Genomic DNA, 20,443 nt, shown 5'->3' with positions numbered 1-20,443 from the left:
AACATGAAGAACGCTGTGCAGTCAGGCTGAAAACTAAACAGATGTGAGTTTCTTTCATTCAAAGCCTTAATTATTCTGACGTCTTCCATAACTTAATCTGAGGCATCACTTCAGCTTTAATTATGCATAATGAAATGGATTATTTACAGTAACTAATATGACAGGAAAAACTGAGAGGTGAGAATTGGTAACTTGGCAACTGTTTAGTCATCTTTTTTTTCAGCCCACGTTTATTGACTACCTACTATGTTGCAGCTTTTACTATAGCCCTATTAGGAGAAATACAGTATTGCTAGAACACATGCTATGGGCCAGTTTCTTTCACTTCATTAGCTCGTGGACTATCGCAATAATGCTGCATCACAGGTTATTCTTCCTGATTTGTAGAAGCGGAACTGAGATTCTGAAAGGGTAGGTAATTTGCCTAAGCTCACACAACAAAACCTATGTTTTCCTTGCCATTTACCTATTTTAGACAGAAACTTACCTACAGACTGACATTATATTCTGAATCTCACTTCCTGCTTTATATAGGAAAAGTTGACTTTTCTCAAGGGAAGAATGAGAGATCAAAATTGTACTTTTGGGAAAATAACCTAACGGTTTCCTACAGGATGCATTGGATGCTATGGGGACAATCGCAGTCAGATGCCAGGACCTAAATAAGCCCCAGTGAAAGTGAAAGTCACTCCATTGTGTCAGACTCTTTGCAACCCCATGGACTATACAGTCCATGGAATTCTCCAGGCCAGAATACTGGAGTGGATAGTCTTTCCCTTCTCCAGGGGATCTTCCCAACTCAGGGATCGAACCACATTGCAGATGGATTCTTTACCAGCTGAGCCACAAGGGAAGCCCCTAAGCCCCAGCGGTGGCAGCCAAACTGGAAAAAGAGGCTGCAGGTGGCACTGAGGAGGCTAGAAAGGACTTGGAGAAGTTTTGGATGTAATGGGCAAGTTACACATCCTCTCTGAGCCTTACTTTCCTTGTGCCTAGGAGCAGCTGTAACTGGTTTATCTAGAAGTCTCAATCCAGGGGTATATAAACAGAAATGGTTTTGTTTCCTCCAGGCATTGTTTTTCATCTGCCTCTGTTACATCTCCCTTTCTTGTTCCTTAATAGCTTGCTTCCTGTTCACTTTCAGTTAGTCATCGTCCTTGATAGCTTTCACAGTTTCCATCTCAAACTCAACTTAAATCTTGCTTTCAGCCTCTCCCCTGCTGCAGGTTTGGCACCTGGGTATGGGGTGTTGTCTGGTTTCTTTGCCTGTGGAGGAAGGAGAGGAAAGGGTACAAGCATGGCTCCTTAGCCGGCCTTCCGTGTTGTCTCTCGATCTGTTGTGGCAGTTTTGGGGGCTCTTACAGACTAACTGGCCAGGGCTGACCTCTGTGTATCCAGATGCTGGTTCACTAGTAGGGCAGATGTAGTCTTCAGAGCTCCTGAGGGTCTCCCAGTGGCTCATGTCCCTGGTGCCCCCACCCGTCTCTTGCCACCAACCTTGGGCTGCTGGGTGGGCACCCCTCCCCCAGCAGGCATTTCTTGAGTCAAAGGACCAGAAGAGAGGGTCCAAGTCCCGTTTCCTTCCACTGTGTCCACTATCTTCCTTCTGCACCACGTTGAGGGAACAGGCTGCTCTACTCCCACCCTCCCTCTGCACGGCCACTGATCCGTGTCTGAGTGGATGCTGAACTCCAGCTGTGTCTCACTCACCAGGGCTTGCAGCCTCACACAGGGCTGTACAGGGCACGGAAGCATGGATCAGGGCAATGCAGCCCCAGGGATGGGCCACATCACTTCCCTGTGCATTCAAACTTCCGCCAAACTCTTCCTTCACAGACGTCTTTGAGGGCTGCCGGGGCAGGAGAGGGAGTTGTGGGGACATGGATGGAGTCTGCCTTGAGAAGGGGTCTGGCTTGTCTCCTTGGCCCCAGCTCTTGGCTCCTCTCTTTAGAATGAATGCTTTAATCTCCAAGTCTGAGTCTGACTCATGAATTCAGAACAGCAGAAAAATTCTTACTTCCTACCCGTTTCTGTGGATGACAAGGTGCCTGGTGACAGGACGACTGAGCCTGTCAGGGATGACACTGCTGTGTTCAGCTTTTCACATCACCTCAGTGTCTCTGCTCTTCTGTTGGTCTTTTGACTTCTCTTCTGGGGCTCTCTGTGCAGACGCACCTTGGATGTGGACTTTCAAGATGGGCTCTGAGCTGACCCCATCAGCTGGTTGGCTGACCTCTTGGTACCATGCCATCACAGAAGCAGGTAATCAGAGAACAAATAGTCCTGTGGTGTTTAGAGTCTCCCTTAGTGACACCAAAGCCTCTGTTTGATTTCTCGAGTGGCAACAAAGCCAGAAACAGAAGGTGATCAGCACCTAGAATAGACCCCAGGTGTAATAACGCAGGGTTCAGGCCCTGGAAGATGCGCTAGAAGAGATGCGCTAGAAGATGTACACAGAAGTGAACTATCAAAGATGCAGGAGGTCGTCCTCTTCCTGCTTCTCCTGGGTGCACTGTCAGGTAGGAACTCCGTTTTACCCCTTGACTTGGCCCACTCAGTTTGTTAGATATCATTGTGTGATAAAGTCCCTGAAGGAGGAAATTGCCCCTGGGGGGCCCTGTTCAAGTGTGGGACTGTCAGCATCAGGGAGCCTTGTGAGGCTGGGTGGGATATTCAGAGAAGAGGGTACCCCAAAAGCCCCATCTAATCCATGTTCATACGGACTGTTTCACTTCCCCTCTTGGCCTGTATAGTCCTTTCAAGACCTAAAGCTGGGGAAAGAACTTTCCTGGCAGAGCTTTGTGTGTACGTCAGCTAGTCTTTGTGCAGATTCTGGCCTTACTCTGGAGCTCTCTAGGGGCAAGCTGAGGTTGCCAAGTCACCCTATGTGGAAACTGAGGTGCAAAGGGTCTAGTGTCTTAGTCCTGAGAGAAGAAAATTTCTTACAGAAGGCAAAGATTCACCTCGTGTTCCTGGCACTCCCTCTTCCTTATTTAAGAGCTTCAAGAATCTTGGATGATTTTTCAGTGTTGTCAGCTTGGATTATTGAAATTGAGCTTTTTAAATTAAATCTTATTTTTGAATAGGTAGTATATGCATAATGTATGGAATCCAATCATATTACATTTGCAGATTAATTTAGGGGTAATTTACATCTTTGATGAGTTATACAGTAAAACACTTAGAGGAGTGTCTGTTATCTAGTAAATGCTTAGTAAATGTTACTGATTATGTATGACACTGAGTCTTTATATTCAAGAACAGGGTTCTAGAAATATGTTCAAGTCTTCATTTTCTCATGAGTATTGTGAGATTTTTTTCATATGGATCTTGCACATTTTGATTATATTTCTAGTTCTTTTTCTTTTATTTTTTAGCATTTGTAAATGAAATCTTCTTCTGCCTTTTATCTTTTAATTGATGCTTATATACTGTATGGAATTCTGTTAATGAATTATCTTATTTGTAATGATGTTTCTGTTGATTTTCATGGATTTTTCAGGTTTGAAAATAATATATGTTTATACTTTTCCTTCCTTGTTTTCCTATATCTCTTTTCTTTCTCTTTTTCAACTACTGGCCCTATACCTTCAGACTGTTGTTAAATAATGATAAGAGTGTACACTCTTGTCTTGTTCTCCATAAAGCGTCATGTTAACTTTTGGTATGAAATAGAAATGTTTTATATGTTAAGGAGATAGCTTTTATTCTTATTTAGGCTATTCGCTTATAAATAAAAATGGATTTTAAGGATACTTGGACATCTCTTTAAAGAACTTTGGTAAACTGAACTATAGTACAGTAGTACTTACAAGAGCAAAATAGCTCGTCTTGATTTCTAATTGCGACAGTATGGTGCAGCGAGATCAAACTTAGGCAAGACAGATCCAATTCATGTTTACATGTGGAAACCATACAATATAAGTGGTTAATCTGCTGAAAGTTTGGCATTCGGTTCACATCACTGAGAAGCTTACCTAAGATCTACTTTTATGCTGCAGCATCCTGTGGTATTCTTGCACTGCCCACAAAAATTCTTTGGGGGGAGAAAAACCATCAAAACTGTGATATGTCCAACGAAATCTTTAATCTTTGATAACCTTTAAAGCTTGGGAGTACTTAACAGCAGGTAAACGTGGAACATCTTCCTAGAATACCAACTTTACATTAAACATGTAACATCAAAGAACAAAAAAGTAAATGCACAATTATATTCACTTTTAACAAATGAGAAGTCCCTCAAGTTCCTGCAACCATTTGTATGAATTCATTGGACTTCGACAAACTTTACATTAGAAAATGGTCACTTCTGCCAAAAAATGCAAAGATAATTCTTACCTGTTTGAAACATCTGAAGTAAATGCTACCTTTGACAGGTCACACAAATCTCATCTCTAGGTGACACTACCTAAGCCCAAAGCCAGGTGGGGTAGATGTTATTTTAGCCTAACTATCGATATTATTTACGCCTCTTAACAACTTATCAAATACAATACTGTTGACTCATCATTACATTTGTGTGAAATGATTCAAGTATACAGAAAATTAGGAGCATTTAAACTAATTGACTTCAAATTAAGTGGTAATAGTGAAGGCAATTCAAGTAGTGACATGGCACAACTTTCCCTGTTAGTGGTTTTAAAATGCTCATTTAAACAGAAGATGAGTTCACTTGCTTAGATATTTGGAATACAACTTTATTCTGATTTTAAATGAAAAGGAATGGCAATGACAGTAACAAACAAGCTTCCACCTCTCAATACTGTCATGTGACTATGGCAGTCTTATATTTGAAACTCAAGGAGGAAACGACTGTGTTCCAAAACACCTAAATAGGTGGGTCCAAAAAATGAAGGTATTTTTTTTTAAACTGCCACATTCACTCCAAAGCCCATCCATCTCCTTCAGCATCCAAAGATTAAGCACGTGTTCTGCTTAGCTGTGTGATAAAGCGGCAAACACGCTGCACCACTGACGTCACAGGACAGTTGCCTATAAAACTCGACTTCCGACGCTGGGCCCCAGCTTCACTTTCTCACAGGTCATCATCTCCATCCGGGAGAGAAGTTGTCTGAGCAACCTCTAAATCGGCTTATACTGTACTGCCAAGGCTGGGTCCATGACCACCTCTGGTGGGGCAAGAGCAGGCATGGCGACAAACTCCAGGTTAGGGTCTCCAATTGGTTTTCTAGCAAGCCAAAGGAAGGGCTTTTCAAAAGTAGCTACTTTTGGCAGAAATGTCATAGTACTGAAGATTCTTCTTTTGGTGGAAGACAGTTGAGTTTGCCTTAAACTTTCTGTCCTTAATATCCACTTTGTTGCCACACAACACAACTGGGATATTCTCACGCATGCGTACCAGATCTCTATGCCAGTTAGACACATTCTTGTAAGCAACTCTTGCTGTTACATCAAACATTATAACGGCACACTGAGCTTCTATATAATAGCCATCTCTCAGTCCACCAAATTTCTCCTGACCAGCTGTATACCATATATTGAACTTAATCAGTCCTCTGTTGGTATGGAACACAAGAGGATGGACCTCAACATTCAAGGTAGCTACATACTTTTCAAATTCACCAGTCAGATGACGTTTCATGAATGTAGTTTTTCCAGTACCACCATCACCAACCAATACAAGTTTGAACTGAACTTGGGGTTCTCCTTGGGCAGCCATCGTGGTTACTTCCAGAAGCATCTCTGAGCCCATCTGACTGAGCCCAAAATGGATTTTTAAATCAAAATTTTTCTCCAGATCTATAAATAAGACTATTTGATTTTTCCCCTTTGATTTGTTAATAAATAAATCACGGGTCTCCTAATAATATTGAACTCTCTTTAACCTTGAACTTTTAGAGGGCAGGAGGAACTGTGAGTGTGAAGTTGGGCCTTGAGCTGCTCAGACTCTTACTTGAATTAAACATTGGAGATTTTCCCATAAATATAGGCTTTTAGGACCATAATCATTTGAGTTAAGAGGTGACATTTATTGTCATTAGGGGAAGAGTGAGGTTAGAAAAACCCAGCATCTCATACTGAAACATTATCATTTGGTATCTCCTCATCAGATGTGTGAAAGAAACATATCACAAAAATCTGCAAGAAATACTTGAGATTTTAAAATAAAAACCACATGCTAATCCCCAACCCCCCGCCTCCAAAAGACCACACACTGTACTGCACTTTTGCTTCCACGGGTCAAATACAATTTTTTGGAAGGTCTGCTGTGATGCAGACTGCTCCTCTCTTACTTTCTTAGGTGAGTCTGAAAACCTACTCCTTACCCTTGATCTCAAAAACACCAGGGTCACAGAGGATTGGGGGAGGGGAGCAGTCACAGTACCTGCCTTCAGCAGATTGGAAACAGGCATCACCAAAGTAATCACAGACAAAGTACCATTTTCCAGTATTCTGTTCCTCTCATTTGGTCTAACTGGTGTGTATCCTCCAGGTCCAGGCAAGTCCCACCCGTCCACGGAGCCTTCCCAGAGTGCCCTAGCTCTTGGTGGGTGCTCTTTCTGCTGTATTCTGCACATGGATACAACATGTGTTTGCAGCTGGGTACATTCCTCTTGCCTGCACGTGGAACGGGTGTCAAGGGTTTAGTAGAGTACCTAACACAGAGTAAGTGCTCACCGAAAGGTAGCAGGAGTTATAATTCATCCATTATGTGTCTGTCCTGGAATCCTCAACTGGAATGCCAGCCCTACAATAACAGGTTTCATATTTCTTATTCCTCTGTGGTCTCTGAGTACCAACACATACAGGGTAGCTAATAAATTTTTGTTGTTGTTGATCATTATCCCTTTGGGGGCCTGTTTTTTTCCCTCCTCATTTACTGATATCCGCTAAATGCAGAAATTTAGATCCTCTGCCTGCTTAATATTGGCACTGAGATTGGCGTCTGTCTTTTTCACCTCCTATTAAGATGAGGGAAAGAAAACATTTTCTCTTTGGGATGCTAAAGTGTCCCTTTCCAGCAACAACTTAGAAAGCAAGGCCCTTAAAAAACATAAACTCCACAAGACTCAGCTGTAGCACAAGAAAGAGTTGGGGTGAAACAATCTCTGGCTCCATCAGTATCAAAGGAACATGTGTCACTCCTGGGAGATGGAGGACTTAGCAAAGGCCCCTCAGTGTATTTAAATCCACTGCACACTGAGGCGGTCTCCACTTTGAGAAAGTCTCCAGGGAACTAGCTTTTGTCTGAGTCTCATGGAAATGAAAAATGCCAGGATGTTTAATGAGAGAAGGCTCTCCTTGGTATCTGGAAGATCCACATGAACACAAAAAAGGTACCAGGCTCGTTGACGAGTTTTGTCCGCTGAGCTCCACATGTGAGGTCATCTTGATCTCTCTAGGGTGATCCACGAGTCTACCACTTGGGCCTGGCCCCCAGCTAGGTGAGTCAGGAAATCAAAAGAGACCCAAGGCTCAGTGTTTTACACTCCGTGAGGACCAGCTAGGTGTACATCCTTCTTAATGCTCTCATCATTTGAAAAGGCAGGAAGATGTAGTCCATTTCCAGAAAGTCTTTCTGTGGGTGATTAATCCTATATATGGGATCCAAAGAATGTTACAAAAAGATTCCTCTTTTCTACCATGTCTCTTTCCTATTAAGACAACCTCAGAAAAGCAAAGGCCATCCCTCCTCTCAGCCCCACTTTCCTCTTCCTTTTCCAAGGGAACTTGGTTGTCTTTCCCTCACTCCCGCTGAAGCACTCAAGTTACTGGAATCTGTCTGCTTTTCCATCTCCACAGAGTTAGATGTTGGCAAGAAACCCACCCTTCTCAGTCTGAACCAGAGTGATGCTCTAAGACAAACACCTCCCTCTCTTGCTAATGATGACCTAGTGTCATTTACAGAATCATTAGAAGTCTCACCATCTTTTCTTAGCTTTTAGGCCAGGGCAGACCATCCCCAACCTCTAGGGACCCATGGTTACAATGCAGTGCTATTAGTCAGCAGGCTCCATATCTTGAACAAGAGTTAGTTGTGTGCAGGAACTTTAGCAAAGCCACTCAGACTAATTCCAGTCCTACTGGAATTCACTCTCATGGGTACCATGGGTGGTGCTCAGTCGACAAAACTCAGGTCAACAAGCCTGATACCTTTTTTGTGTCCTACCTTCCATTAGCCTTTGGGGGGCATGAGTCAGCCCCCCAAAGTGGGTGGGTGAGCATCCCATCCAGGAAGGTATAACACTGTGAAAATGAAAGACACAGGAAGATGTTGCATATACTAAAACAACAACATTCTATAATGTTTTATAGTATACTGAGCATATGCATGTTCTTATATGGTACCCATGAGAGTGAATTCCAGTAGGACTGGAATTAGTCTGAGTGGCTTTGCTAAAGTTCCTGCACACAACTAACTCTCGTTCAAGGCATGGAGCCTGCTGACTAATAGCACTGCATTGTAACCATGGGTCCCTAGAGGTTGGGGATAGTCTGCCCCAGCCTAAAAGCAATGTTCATTGATGAGGGTGAGATTGACGATTTGCCCCTGGTCTTGGTGGGCCCATCAGAGGGCTCTGCTGTTGGGACTAGTTATGTAACAGGATGGTGCCTACAGGACCAGTGAAATATTCAATACAAACAGTTCCAGCAGAGACTCTAATTTGGATTCACTGTTTCCAAGGTATCAGTGATGTAGTTGGTGGTTTCTGGTCTGAGCAAGTACACTTAGCTATGGCCTTAGGGAAAGAAGATAGCAGGAGCCTGCTGGCTCTGGGCCTCTCCCATCCTCTTGCTATGAGGTAGCATTCAGCTGGGACACACATCCTTACTTTAATGTAACTGCTATACCTTCTCCATTTTCTGTAATCAACTGTGGATGTGGAAGCATTCTCGTTTGGGTCCTGTGCATCTCCTTGAACAATTGAACAACTGGAAATGTTTAATGGCCACTGCAGTGTAGCCCCACATCCCTGAGAGACAGAGTGGACATACGGACCAAAGAACTTGAGGGACCAGCCCAAGGCCACACAGTCAAGTAGCAGCAAAACTCAGATTGGCTCTGACTCCAATTCTCTTGCCCCTTTCACAACATTCCTCTGGATTCTTTCACTACGATTTTGATTAGTTACTAGAAGGAAGAGGCATGTATTGAGCGACAGCCTCAGATGAGTACTGCCCTGTGTACTAAAACAGAGTAGTAAGTCAGAGAGCAGCTGCATCCCCTGAGGGAGAAGAAGGAATGTCCCCACACTTCCTGAGCCACCTCATCACCTTTGGTGTCAGAGACCCAGGTGGCCAGCTTCGTCCCCTGGAACAGAGGCTACGGAGGCCTTCCTTATCCCAACGTGGGCTCCAGTGAGGGGGCCTCCTTGGACCCTTTCTGGCAAGGCAGTGATTTTGCTTATTTGGAAACAAGCAAACCCATCATCCATCGAAGCTCTCAGCCATAGGCTAGATGTTTCAGTGGGCTCAGTGACTGATAATCATTTTGTGTGCCTTTTCTTTTTCAAAGTGTACCCATCCAGCAATTCTAATTTGCTTCTTAATTAAGATGCATGTGTAAGTCAAATTCTATTAAAGCCTCTTTCTTGATCTCCAGCACTCAGACCACCAGAGAAAGTTTGGAAGGAAAGTGCATCATGTCTTAGGGAGAGATGGCCCCTGGTTCCTGGCCTTCCCTCTGCCGGGGAAGGCCTGATTAGCAGAGTGCCTTTGGACACGTCCCTTAAACTTATCTGTAGAACGAACAAATTGAATATTTGGTGAATTCTGTACCATATTAATTGCTCTATTTTTAGAGTATGGACCCTTGCCACTAGTTATTACTATTAATACTGTTACCACTGCTTTTAATAGCTAAGAAACTGGAGGAACTGGTTTTTGGACTAAGACTTGGGAGATCCCAGCTTGGCCACTTGCCTTATCAATGTCCCTGGAGTGTCTGCCTCAAAGTTTTTAGGATTCAGCTACACAACCCTGGCACACATAACCTTTTCTTGGGAGGAAAGACCACCAGATGAAGAGCAGAACAGGTCCGGCAAGAATGTCCGCAGAAATATTCACAGATACAGTCTGGCTTTATCCAGACAGTTTCCAACACAAAGTGCCTGAGGGTCCCTGGATAGATCCGCTTTTCCCTCCCCAATACTTCCCTCACCACCATAAGAAAGTGGGCCACTCGAGGGAGACCCGGGCAAGCCCTGTAAGTGTAAGGAGACAGCATGGAACCATGAGAAGGAGCCCTGCCCTTGGAGTCAGATGCCTTGGATTGGAAGACTGGTTCTTCTCTAGAATTAGCCTCTCAAACCCAGAGTTTATCGAAGTTATGATTAATGCAACAAGATCAAGGGATATACTACCCACAAAGCAAAGTAGAGGCTATCTGCTGGGGATATTTGGTGAGCAATCTCTCCAGTTTACCACAGCAAGGTTGGTGGCTGCAGTAATCTCCCTGTTGAGGTTGAGGTTGTGGGAACCTCTGAGTAGGGCTTAGCAAGCCTCTCATTGGTGAGACTGTACCCAGCTAATACTCCAGCACTGTTCCTTATGCTGTTCCCCTAAAAGGCCTCTTACATGTCACATCACCCAAATCTAATGTCTAGGTGGAGAGTCCAATCTCTTACCAGCCCCAGCACCGTCTTGCTATGGTGTTACCAGGTTATAGAATATCCACAATCCATCTCACGTGCAGGGTCATCCGACAAGCATGGATCAAAAGCCTAGAGACACGCAGTCTGCTATCTACAGACCCAGATGCGTGAACCAGGACCCTGGTGGCCACTTACTGGGTGTGTAGTCTCAGGGGTGTGAAGTGGTGGCAGTGATGCCTACTTCCAGGGACCATGGTTAGAGCAGATGAAATCAGGCATACCTAGCACGATGCCCAGTGCATAGGTGCTCAGTGAAGGTGAGTGGTTACTAGTTTTAGTCTGTTCCTTTGGGCTGTGCACTACCTTACCCTGGGCTATTCTCTCTCTTTTTAAAATATTTATTATCAAGCTCTTTACAGAGAAAGCTTGCCAATTTTTTTCAAAATTTTATTTATTTTTGACTGCGCTGGGTTTTTGTTGCTGCGCAGGCTTTTCTCTAGTTGCAGAGTGCGGTCTTCTCACTGCAGGGGCTTCTCTTGTTGCAGAATACAGGCTCTTGGGCACACGAACTTCAGTAGTTGTGGCTCCTGGACTCTAGAGCACAGGCTTAATAGGTGTGGTGCACAGGCTTAGTTGCTCCCATGGCATGTGGGATTTTCCTGGATCAGGGATTGAACCTGTGTCTCCTGCACTGGCAAAAGGATTCTTTACCACTGAGCCACCAGGGAAGCCCTAACCTGGGCTGTTCATGAGAAAAATCTAATGAGTTACATCTTTGCTTAAACATACATAGAAGCCTCTTTCCTTGTTGGTTGCTGCTGCTGCTGCTGCTAAGTCGCTTCAGTCGTGTCCGACTCTGTGCGACCCCACAGATGGCAGCCCACCAGGCCCCACTGTCCCTGGGATTCTCCAGCCAAGAACACTGGAGTGGGTTGCCATTTCCTTCTCCAATACATGAAAGTGAAAAGTGAAAGTGAAGTCGCTCAGTCGTGTCCGACTCTTAGCGACCCCATGGACTGCAGCCTACCAGGCTCCTCCATCCATAGGACTTTCCAGGCAAGAGTACTGGAGTGGGGTGCCATTGCCTTCTCCGAATATTTTCTTTACCTCCTTGTTGGTTAGAGAGGCACAAATCACTGCAGCAAGATCAGGTGGGGTCCTTGGAAACAAATTGCGTCTTTCCGTTTGCTCATGACTGTCTTGCCCTGCTGAGCCGAAAGGGAACACTCTTGTGAACAATTTGGCTGGGCAGGGCGGTGTGCTGGAGACTCCAATGGTGGGAAAAGAGGGCTTGAGGGAATTATACCCACAACACCCAACCCACCAGAGCAATTGATTATTTTGCTCATTTTGAAAAACTATTTCAGGGAAATTTTTGCCTCTAAATACTCTAGACATACTATATTGCTGCTGGGTTTTTTTTAATCACAAGAATGCTATAATATTAAAGTCAATTTTAATAGATTAAAAAAAATCCATTTGTATTCACATCACCCTAAACCTCAGCTGTATTGATATTTCTGAGTCCTTGCACAGTCCTTGTCCATAAAACCAGATAATTCTGCCAGCAAAATATAACTTATGCATAATGCATTTTAGTCTCTAAACGAAATCAGGTGATTTTAGATTTAGGAATGCTTGTATCAATGAATGTGTTTATATTTCAATTTTTCCTGCATTTCCACCTGCTCCTCTGTCTCCCCTCCCTCAAATTTGAAGTAAAAACATTCTCTTATAAAAGTCAATGTTTTCCCATGGCTTGTTTGTTTCTAGAAATTCTTCCACCCTGTAGATCTGTCCCGCCTGTACCTCCTCCCATTCTAGGGACTTTGTCCCCAATGGTTAATGGTGGCCAAGGTTAGAAGCTGGCTGAGAAGGTGACCTTGGTGTAAATTTTGACTTTGTTACTTATTATTCACTGTGTGTGCTTCAGCTCAGTTTCCTCATCTATAAAATGATGACACTACTGTTTATCCAAAAGGATTGTTCTGAGGAGTAAATGAGGGAAAGCATTTTACAGAATGCATTTATTTGGAACATTGAATAAGTGGCAATTGTATCAGTTTCCTAGGGCTGCTATAACAGATTACCATAAACTGAATAGCTTAACACAGCAGAAATGTATTCTCTCACAATTCAGGAACCGAGAAATCTGAAATCAAGGTCTCAACAGGGTTGGTTCCTTCTAGAGTCTCTGAGAGAGATGCTTCTCCACACCTACATCCTGACTTCTGGGGGTTGTTTGCTGTGCCTTGGTTTGTAGCTGCATTACTATGGTTTCTCAGTTCAGTTCAGTCCAGTCACTCAGTCATGTACAACTTTTTGTGACCCTATGCACTGCAGCACGCCAGGCCTCCCTGTCTATCACTAACTCCTGGAGTTTACTCAAACTCATGTCCATTGAGTCGGTGATGGCATCCAACCATCTCATCCTCTGTCGTCCTCTTCTCCTCCAGCTTTCAATCTTTCTCAGCATTAGGGTCTTTTCAAATGAGTCAGTTCTTCATATCAGGTGGCCAAAGTATTGGAGTTTCAGCTTCAGCATCAGTCCTTCCAATGAATATTCAGGACTGATTTCCTCTAGGATGGACTGGTTGGATTTCCATGCTGTCCAAAGGACTCTCAAGAGTTTTCTCCAACACCACAGTTCAAAAGCATCAATTCTTTGGCAGTCAGCTTTCTTTATAGTCCAACTCTCACACCTATACATGACTACTAGAAAAACCATAGCCTTGACTAGATGGACTTTCGTTGGCAAAGTAATGTCTCTGCTTTTTAATAGGCTGTCTAGAGGAGGCAGTGGCAACCCACTCCAGTACTCTTGCCTGGAAAATCCCATGGATGGAGGAGCCTGGTAGGCTGCAGTCCATGGGGTCGAGAAGAGTCAGACACGACTGAGCGACTTCACTTTCACTTTTCACTTTCATGCATTGGAGAAGGAAATGGCAAGCCACTCCAGTGTTCTTGCCTGGAGAATCCCAGGGACGGGGGAGCCTGGTGGGCTGCTGTCTATGGGGTCGCACAGAGTCGGACACGACTGAAGCAACTCAGCAGCAGCAGGTTGGTCATAACTTTTCTTCCAAGGAGTAATTTCATGGCTGCAGTCAACATCTGTAGTGATTTTGGAGCCCCAAAAAATAAAGTCTGACACTATTTCCCCATCTATTTCCCATGAAGTGATGGGACCAGATGCCATGATCTTCATTTTCTGAATGTTGAGCTTTAAGCCAATTTTTTCACTCTCCTCTTTCACTTTCATCAAGAGGCTTTTAGTTCTTCCTCAGTTTCTGCCATAAGGATGGTATTATCTGCATCTCTGAGGTTATTAATATTTCTCCCAGCAATCTTGATTCCAGCTTGTGCTTCATCCAGCCCAGCATTTCTCGTGATATACTCTGCATATAAGTTAAATAAGCAGAGTGACAAAATACAGCCTTGACATACTCCTTTTCCTATTTGGAACCAGTCTGTTGTTCCATGTCCAGTTCTAACTGTTGTTTCCTGACCTGCATACAGGTTTCTCAAGAGGCAGGTCAGGTGGTCTGGTATTCCCATCTCCTGAAGAATTTTCCACAGTTTGTTGTGATCCACACAGTCAGAGGCTTTGGCATAGTCAATAAAGCAGAAATAGATGTTTTTCTGGAACTCTCTTGCTTTCTCGATGATCCAACGGATGTTGGCAATTTGATCTCTGGTTCCTCTGCCTTTTTTAAAACAAGCTTGAACATCTGGAAGTTCATGGTTCACATATTGTTGAAGCCTGGCTTGGAGAATTTTGAGCATTACTTTACTAGTGTGTGAGATGAGTGCAATTGTACAGTAGTTTGAGCATTCTTTGGCATTGCCTTTCTTTGGGATTGAAATGAAAACACCTTTTCCAGTCCTGTGGCCACTGCTGAGTTTTCCAAATTTGCTGGCATATTGAATGCAGCTCTTTCACAGCATCATCTTTCAGGATTTGAAATAGCTCAACTGGAATTCCATCACCTCCACTAGCTTTGTAGTGATGCTTCCTAAGGCCCACTTGACTTCACATTCTAGGATGTTTGACTCTAGGTGAGTGATCACATCATCATGAATATCTGGGTCATGAAGATCTCTTTTGTACAGTTCTTCTGTGTATTCTTGTCACCTCTTCTTAATATCTTCTGCTTCTGTTAGGTCCATACTATTTCTGTCCTTTATTGAGCCCATCTTTGCATGAAATGTTCCCTTGGTATCTCTAATTTCCTTGAAGAGATCTCTAGTCTTTCCCATTCTGTTGTTTTCCTCTATTTCTTTGCATTGATCACTGAGGAAGGCTTTCTTATCTCTCCTTGCTATTCTTTGGAACTTTGCATTCAAATAGGTATATCTTTCCTTTTCTCCTTTGCTTTTCACTTCTCTTCTTTTCACAGCTATTTATAAGGCCTCCTCAGACAGCCATTTTGCTTTTTTTCATTTCTTTTTCTTGGGGATGGTCTTGATCCTTATCTCCTGTACAATGTCATGAACCTCTGTTCATAGTTCATTCAGGCACTCTGACTATCAGATCTAGTCCCTTGAATCTATTTCTCACTTGCACTATATAATCATAAGGGATTTGATTTACGTCATACCTGAGTGGTCTAGTGGTTTTCCCTGCTGCTACTGCTGCTGCTAAGTCACTTCAGTCATGTCCGACTCTGTGCGACCCCATAGACGGCAGCCCACCAGGCTCCCCCGTCCCTGGGATTCTCCAGGCAAGAACACTGGAATGGGTTGCCATTTCCTTCTCCAATGCATAAAAGTGAAAAGTGAAAGTGAAGTCGCTCAGCCGTGTTCGACTCTTTGTGACCCCATGGACTGCAGCCTACCAGGCTCCTCCATCCATGGGATTTTCCAGGCAAGAGCACCGGAGTGGGCTGCCATTGCCTTCTCCAGTGGTTTTCCCTACTTTCTTCAATTTAAGTCTAAACTTGGCAATAAGGAGTTCATGATCTGAGCCACAGTCAGATCACCGTCTTGTTTTTGCTGAGTGTATAGAGCTTGTGCATCTTTGGCTGCAAAAAATATAATCAAACTGATTTCGGTGTTGACCATCTGGTGATGTCCATGTGTAGTCTTCTCTTGTGTTGTTGGAAGAGGGTGTTTGCTATGACTAGTGTGTTTTCTTGGCAAAACTCTGTTAGCCTTTGCCCTGCTTCATTCTGTACTACAAGGCCAAATTTGCCTGTTACTCCACGTGTTTCTTGACTTCCTACTTTTGCATTCCAGTCCCCTATAATGAAAAGGGCATCTTTTGGGGGTGTTAGTTCTAGAATGTCTTGTAGGTGCCTGTTACTCCAGGTGTTTCTTGATTTCCTACTTTTGCATTCTAGTCCCCTATAATGAAAAGGACATCTTTTGGGGATGTTAGTTCTAGAATGTCTTGTAGGTCTTCATAGAACTATTCAACTTCAGCTTCTTTAGCATTACTGGCTGGGGCATAGACTTGGATTACCGTGATATTGAATGGTTTGCCTTGGAAACGAACAGAGATCATTCTGTCGTTTTGACATTGCATCCAAGTACTACATTTCAGACTCTTTTGTTGACTAGGATGGCTACTCCATTTCTTCCAAGGGATTCTTGCTCACAGTAGTAGATATAATGGTCATTTGAGTTAAATTCACCCATTTCAGTCCATCTTAGTTTGCCGATTCCTAAAACGTTGACGTTCACTCTTGCTGTCTCCTGTTTGACCACTTCCAATTTGCCTTGATTCATGGACCTAACCTTCCAGGTTCCTATGCAATATTGCTCTTTACAGCATTGAACCTTGCTTCTATCACCCGTCACATCCACAACTGGATGTTGTTTTTGCTTTGGCTCCGTCTCTTCATTCTTTCTGGAGTTATTTCTCCACTGATCTCCAATAGCATATTGGGTACTATCGACCCAGACGGGAGTTCATCTTTCAGTATCCTATCTTTTTGCCTTTTCTTACTGTTCATGGGGTTCTCAAGGCAAGAATACTAAAGTGGTTTGCCATTCCCTTCTCCAGTGGACCATGTTTTGTCAGAACTCTCTAACATGACCCATCCATTTTGGGTGGCCCTACATGGCATGGCTTACAGTTTCATTGAGTTAGACAAGGCTGTGGTCCATGTGATTAGATTGGATAATTTTCTGTGATTGTGGTTTTCAGTCTGTCTGCCCTCTGATGGAGAAGGATAAGAGGCTTATGGAAGCTTCCTGATGGGAGAGACTGACAAAGGGGGAAAGTAAGTCTTGTTCTGATGGGGGGGCCATGCTCAGTAAATCTTTAATCCAATTTTCTGTCGATGGGTGGAGCTGTGTTCCCTCCCTGCTATTTACCTGGGGCTGAAGTATGGTGGAGGTAATGAAGATAATGGTGACCTCCTTCAAAAAGTCCCATGCATGCACTGCTACACTCAGTGCCCACAACCCTGCAGCAGGCCACCACCGACCCACACCTCCGCTGGAGACTCCTGGACACTCACAGGCAAGTCTGGGTCAGTCTGTTGTGGAGTCACTGCTCCTTTCTCCTGGGTCCTGGTGCACAAGGTTCTGTTTGCACCCTCCAAGAGTCTATTTCCCAGTCCTGTGTAAGTCTAGCAGCTCTATGGTGGGATTAATGGTGACCTCCTCCAAGAGGGCTTATGAGATTATATTTAGTGATGTGGGGAGAGCTGGTGTGATTTTGGAGTTCTCCAGTCATGCACATTCCATTCTCAATGTTCTCTGTATTTAACACTGACACAGAGAAGGAAAATAAACTCTTGAAGGCTCCCTGGTCTTTGTAAGACAGAGGATGCTGTGACCAGACTGGGTCCTTCACAGAGGTGTCTATGTTCTAAGATATCACGTTTCTCTCTCCCTGGCTCTCCACAAAAGCTGGGAGAAACACGAAAGGAAGCAGAGAGGTAAGAGGAAAAACAGCAGCTTTACTTCCAGAATGACAGAAGCAGATTTCGTGGTCGTATAGTGGTGGTTGTTTTCTTGGCTCCAAGATCTCACATTCCCGTTTCCAGCTCTTGGCAAGAGTCCTCATTCTTGGGGAGTGACCGGCTTCCAGCTTTGCCCTGAGCTACGAGTTGAAGCCACAAACCAAGCTGCTAAGTCCTTGTTTTCAGGACAAGGCTTTGTGCTCATGTCGTTTTGCATCCTTTTTAAATCTGCAGGCGGACAGGCACTACACCTAATCCACTTACCCGCTATGAGCAAAGTGGCAGAGAATTCTCCACCTGAGACTTCAGTGCACATGTTTGCTGTGAAACTATCAGCATCACTGTCACCTGTGGTCCCAGGGTTCCCCCTGATAATCAACTCCAGTCCCCTCACTCGGGCCTTCAGGGTGAACTGGCTGTCGGACACCGACTTTGAGGTAAGCACTGTCTCATTCCCAAGGGAGCTGCTCACAAAGAGGGGCCCTGAAGATGGTATGGGTGGAATTCTGGATCAGTGGTCATTTTTTCCTCTTCTCCTGCTTTAATCTTCCCTCTTGTAAGATCTGGACATTCTGTTCCGGGCATTCTAGAGCCCTCTGTGCTAGATGCCCCTGTAGCTTTTGGACCTTTTTCCCTGCATTTAATCCAATCCAAATGAACAGTGTGTTCAATTTGTTACAAATAAAAGGCTCACTTCTTATTGCCAACCACCCTCATATGATAACAGGTGTTAGGAGTGCCAATGGTAGCCGAATTCTTCGGGTGGAATAGTTTGTGTAATGATCTTCTTAGAAACCAGACCCCGATGAACTAGTACCTGGTGATTCTTCAGTAGGAAATTTGTGAGAAGATGTTTCATACGGAAGAACACACCCTTAATAAAAATATAAGTCTGGATGTCTAGCTATACTGCGTGGCTCTTGTTCCTCTTGGACAATTCAGACCCAATCAATCACACTCAAGAGCTATGCCACTGCAGCTCTGTTTTCTAGTTTGTCATCTGGTCTTTCCCAAAGCTGTCACTTCTCCTTAGGCAGGATGAACCTACTGATTGCATGTTTTCTACTGACAACCTCAAAGGCCTTCTAAGGATGTCTTTAGGGTGTAGGGACCCTGTTGAAGTGCATTCTCTCCCATGTCTACCTCATTCCTCAGTGGGCACAGGAACCTCTCCTACAGTCATCATCAGCCCTGCCCCAGCTCCCACCTGCCATTGTTCTGGGTTCTAGGGGTACCCAGTGGGCCTGCTTGGTCTGAGCTTGGTTGCCTCTCTGAGAAACATACGAGGTATTCTTAAACCCAGCTGATGATTAGAGTCACTAAGGGAACTTTCAAAAAGTGTGCATATCTGGGCCTCAGAACACACCTGTGGAGCCCATGGACTTGGGGGCCAGAGCCCAGCATCTTGTATTCTCCGCACCCCAGGGGCGGGCCTCTGGCATGCAAGGAGCACACATTCAGGCAACCTCCACCTCAGTATCCAGTGAACATTCCTGGGGCCCAGCTGCCGTTTCTGTGACTTCCCTGCCTGTAGACCTGCTCCCTTGACATCTGGTTCATCTTTAACAGCTGCTGCTCATCTGTGCCTCTAGGCCTTGCCAATTGTTTACACTTACAGAGCACACAGTATACGCTGGATGCTGCGGAAAGGACTTGACATGTGCTCTTTTGTAATATTCACAACAATCCAGTGATTTTATTTGCATGATTGTCCCCTTTGTACAGATAGGGGAAATGAGGAAAAATTTAGTAGACGTGAAATAACTTGCCCTGTGTTGCACAGCTATTGCTGTGCTAACACTGGAAGGCAGGCAGTCTGGCTTTAGAGCTCTATTTTTTTTAAACAGCTCTATTGAGATATAATACACATAGCATGTAATTCACCCATTGAAAGTGTACAGTTCAGTGGTTTTTACTCTATTCACAGACCGTCACCACAATCCAGTTTTAGAACATTTTCATCCCCCCAAAATGAAACCCCAAACCCATTAGTAGTCACTCCCCTGTCTCCTATCCCCCCTGGCCCTGGTAACCACTAACCTACTTTCTGTCTTAATGGATTTTCCCATTCTGGTCCCTTTGTATGAATTGAATCATATTGTATTTTTTTTTTAATGACTGGCTTCTTTCACTTAAGCATAAAGTTTCAAAGGTCACACATGTAGCAAGGATCAGTACTTCATTCCCTTTAAATGGCTGAATGATACTCCACTATATGGATATACCACATTTTGTCTATTTGTTCATCAGTTGACAGATGTTTGGGTTATTTCCACTTGAGAGCCCTCTTTCTCAGCCTCTTGCAGTCTATTGCCTTTAATGATGAGGATGACCAAACTATTTCAGATTGTCAGAGGTTTCAAAGCACATTCACATCCTGATCTCTTAATTGTTACTACTAACACTGATATTATCACTATTAAAATTGTAAATCCCTATTTTATAAAGAAGATCACAATGAGACAGCAAGGTTAACTGATCTGTCTGATATCACAGAGCCAGAAAGGATGAAATAAGAACTTGACTCAGGTCTTCCTACTCCCAGTCTCAGGCTCTGTCCCCTTCAATTGCCACGCACAGCTATTACTGTTTGGATAAGTATCCAAATCTTTCACTATCATATCTCCCCTCCTACATCCCATGTGATTCAAACAGGGCTGTCAGTCAAGGAGGAATTCCATCCTGTTCCTGACCTCTACAAATGGAGAATGTCTTAGCCACTCCACTGATCTGGGCTTAAATGTTCAGCATTTGGTCCCAATCCTGGTGCCCTCCTGGCACCACAGCCTGCAGCTACCCAGGACCTTGTGTCAGTACTAGAATGGGCCACAGGTTCACATGTTCTTAACGACTGGTTGCTTCTCCCCCAGAAACTACCCAATATCATCAAGTATCCCCTCCAGGAAGATCCTATTCTCCAACCCAAACTGCTCACAAGGGCTGTTCCTACAGAACATGACGATGCCATCTCCGTGG

The 20,443-nt window shown here is 44.1% G+C and overlaps 1 protein-coding gene and 1 pseudogene across 1 annotated transcript in view; one reads left to right on the top strand and one right to left on the bottom strand.

The window, feature by feature from the left end:
• The first annotated feature begins 2,343 nt into the window (after window positions 1-2,343).
• CDHR3 (cadherin related family member 3) overlaps window positions 2,344-20,443 on the top strand; it is a 70,425-nt gene continuing 52,325 nt past the window's right edge. The window contains exons 1-2 of the mRNA XM_070369632.1: window positions 2,344-2,519; window positions 17,702-17,904. Of these exons, the coding sequence (XP_070225733.1) occupies window positions 2,474-2,519; window positions 17,702-17,904 (249 nt within the window). The 5' untranslated portion in view covers window positions 2,344-2,473. The remainder of the gene's footprint in view (window positions 2,520-17,701; window positions 17,905-20,443) is intronic.
• On the bottom strand, window positions 4,318-5,708 carry LOC102278254 (GTP-binding nuclear protein Ran-like; annotated as a pseudogene).

Source organism: Bos mutus, chromosome 4 (genome assembly GCF_027580195.1).
Source record: "Bos mutus isolate GX-2022 chromosome 4, NWIPB_WYAK_1.1, whole genome shotgun sequence".
Classification (NCBI taxonomy): domain Eukaryota; kingdom Metazoa; phylum Chordata; class Mammalia; order Artiodactyla; family Bovidae; genus Bos; species Bos mutus.
Note: the sequence above shows the minus strand (reverse complement) of the source record. Positions and strands in the feature narration are given on the sequence as shown.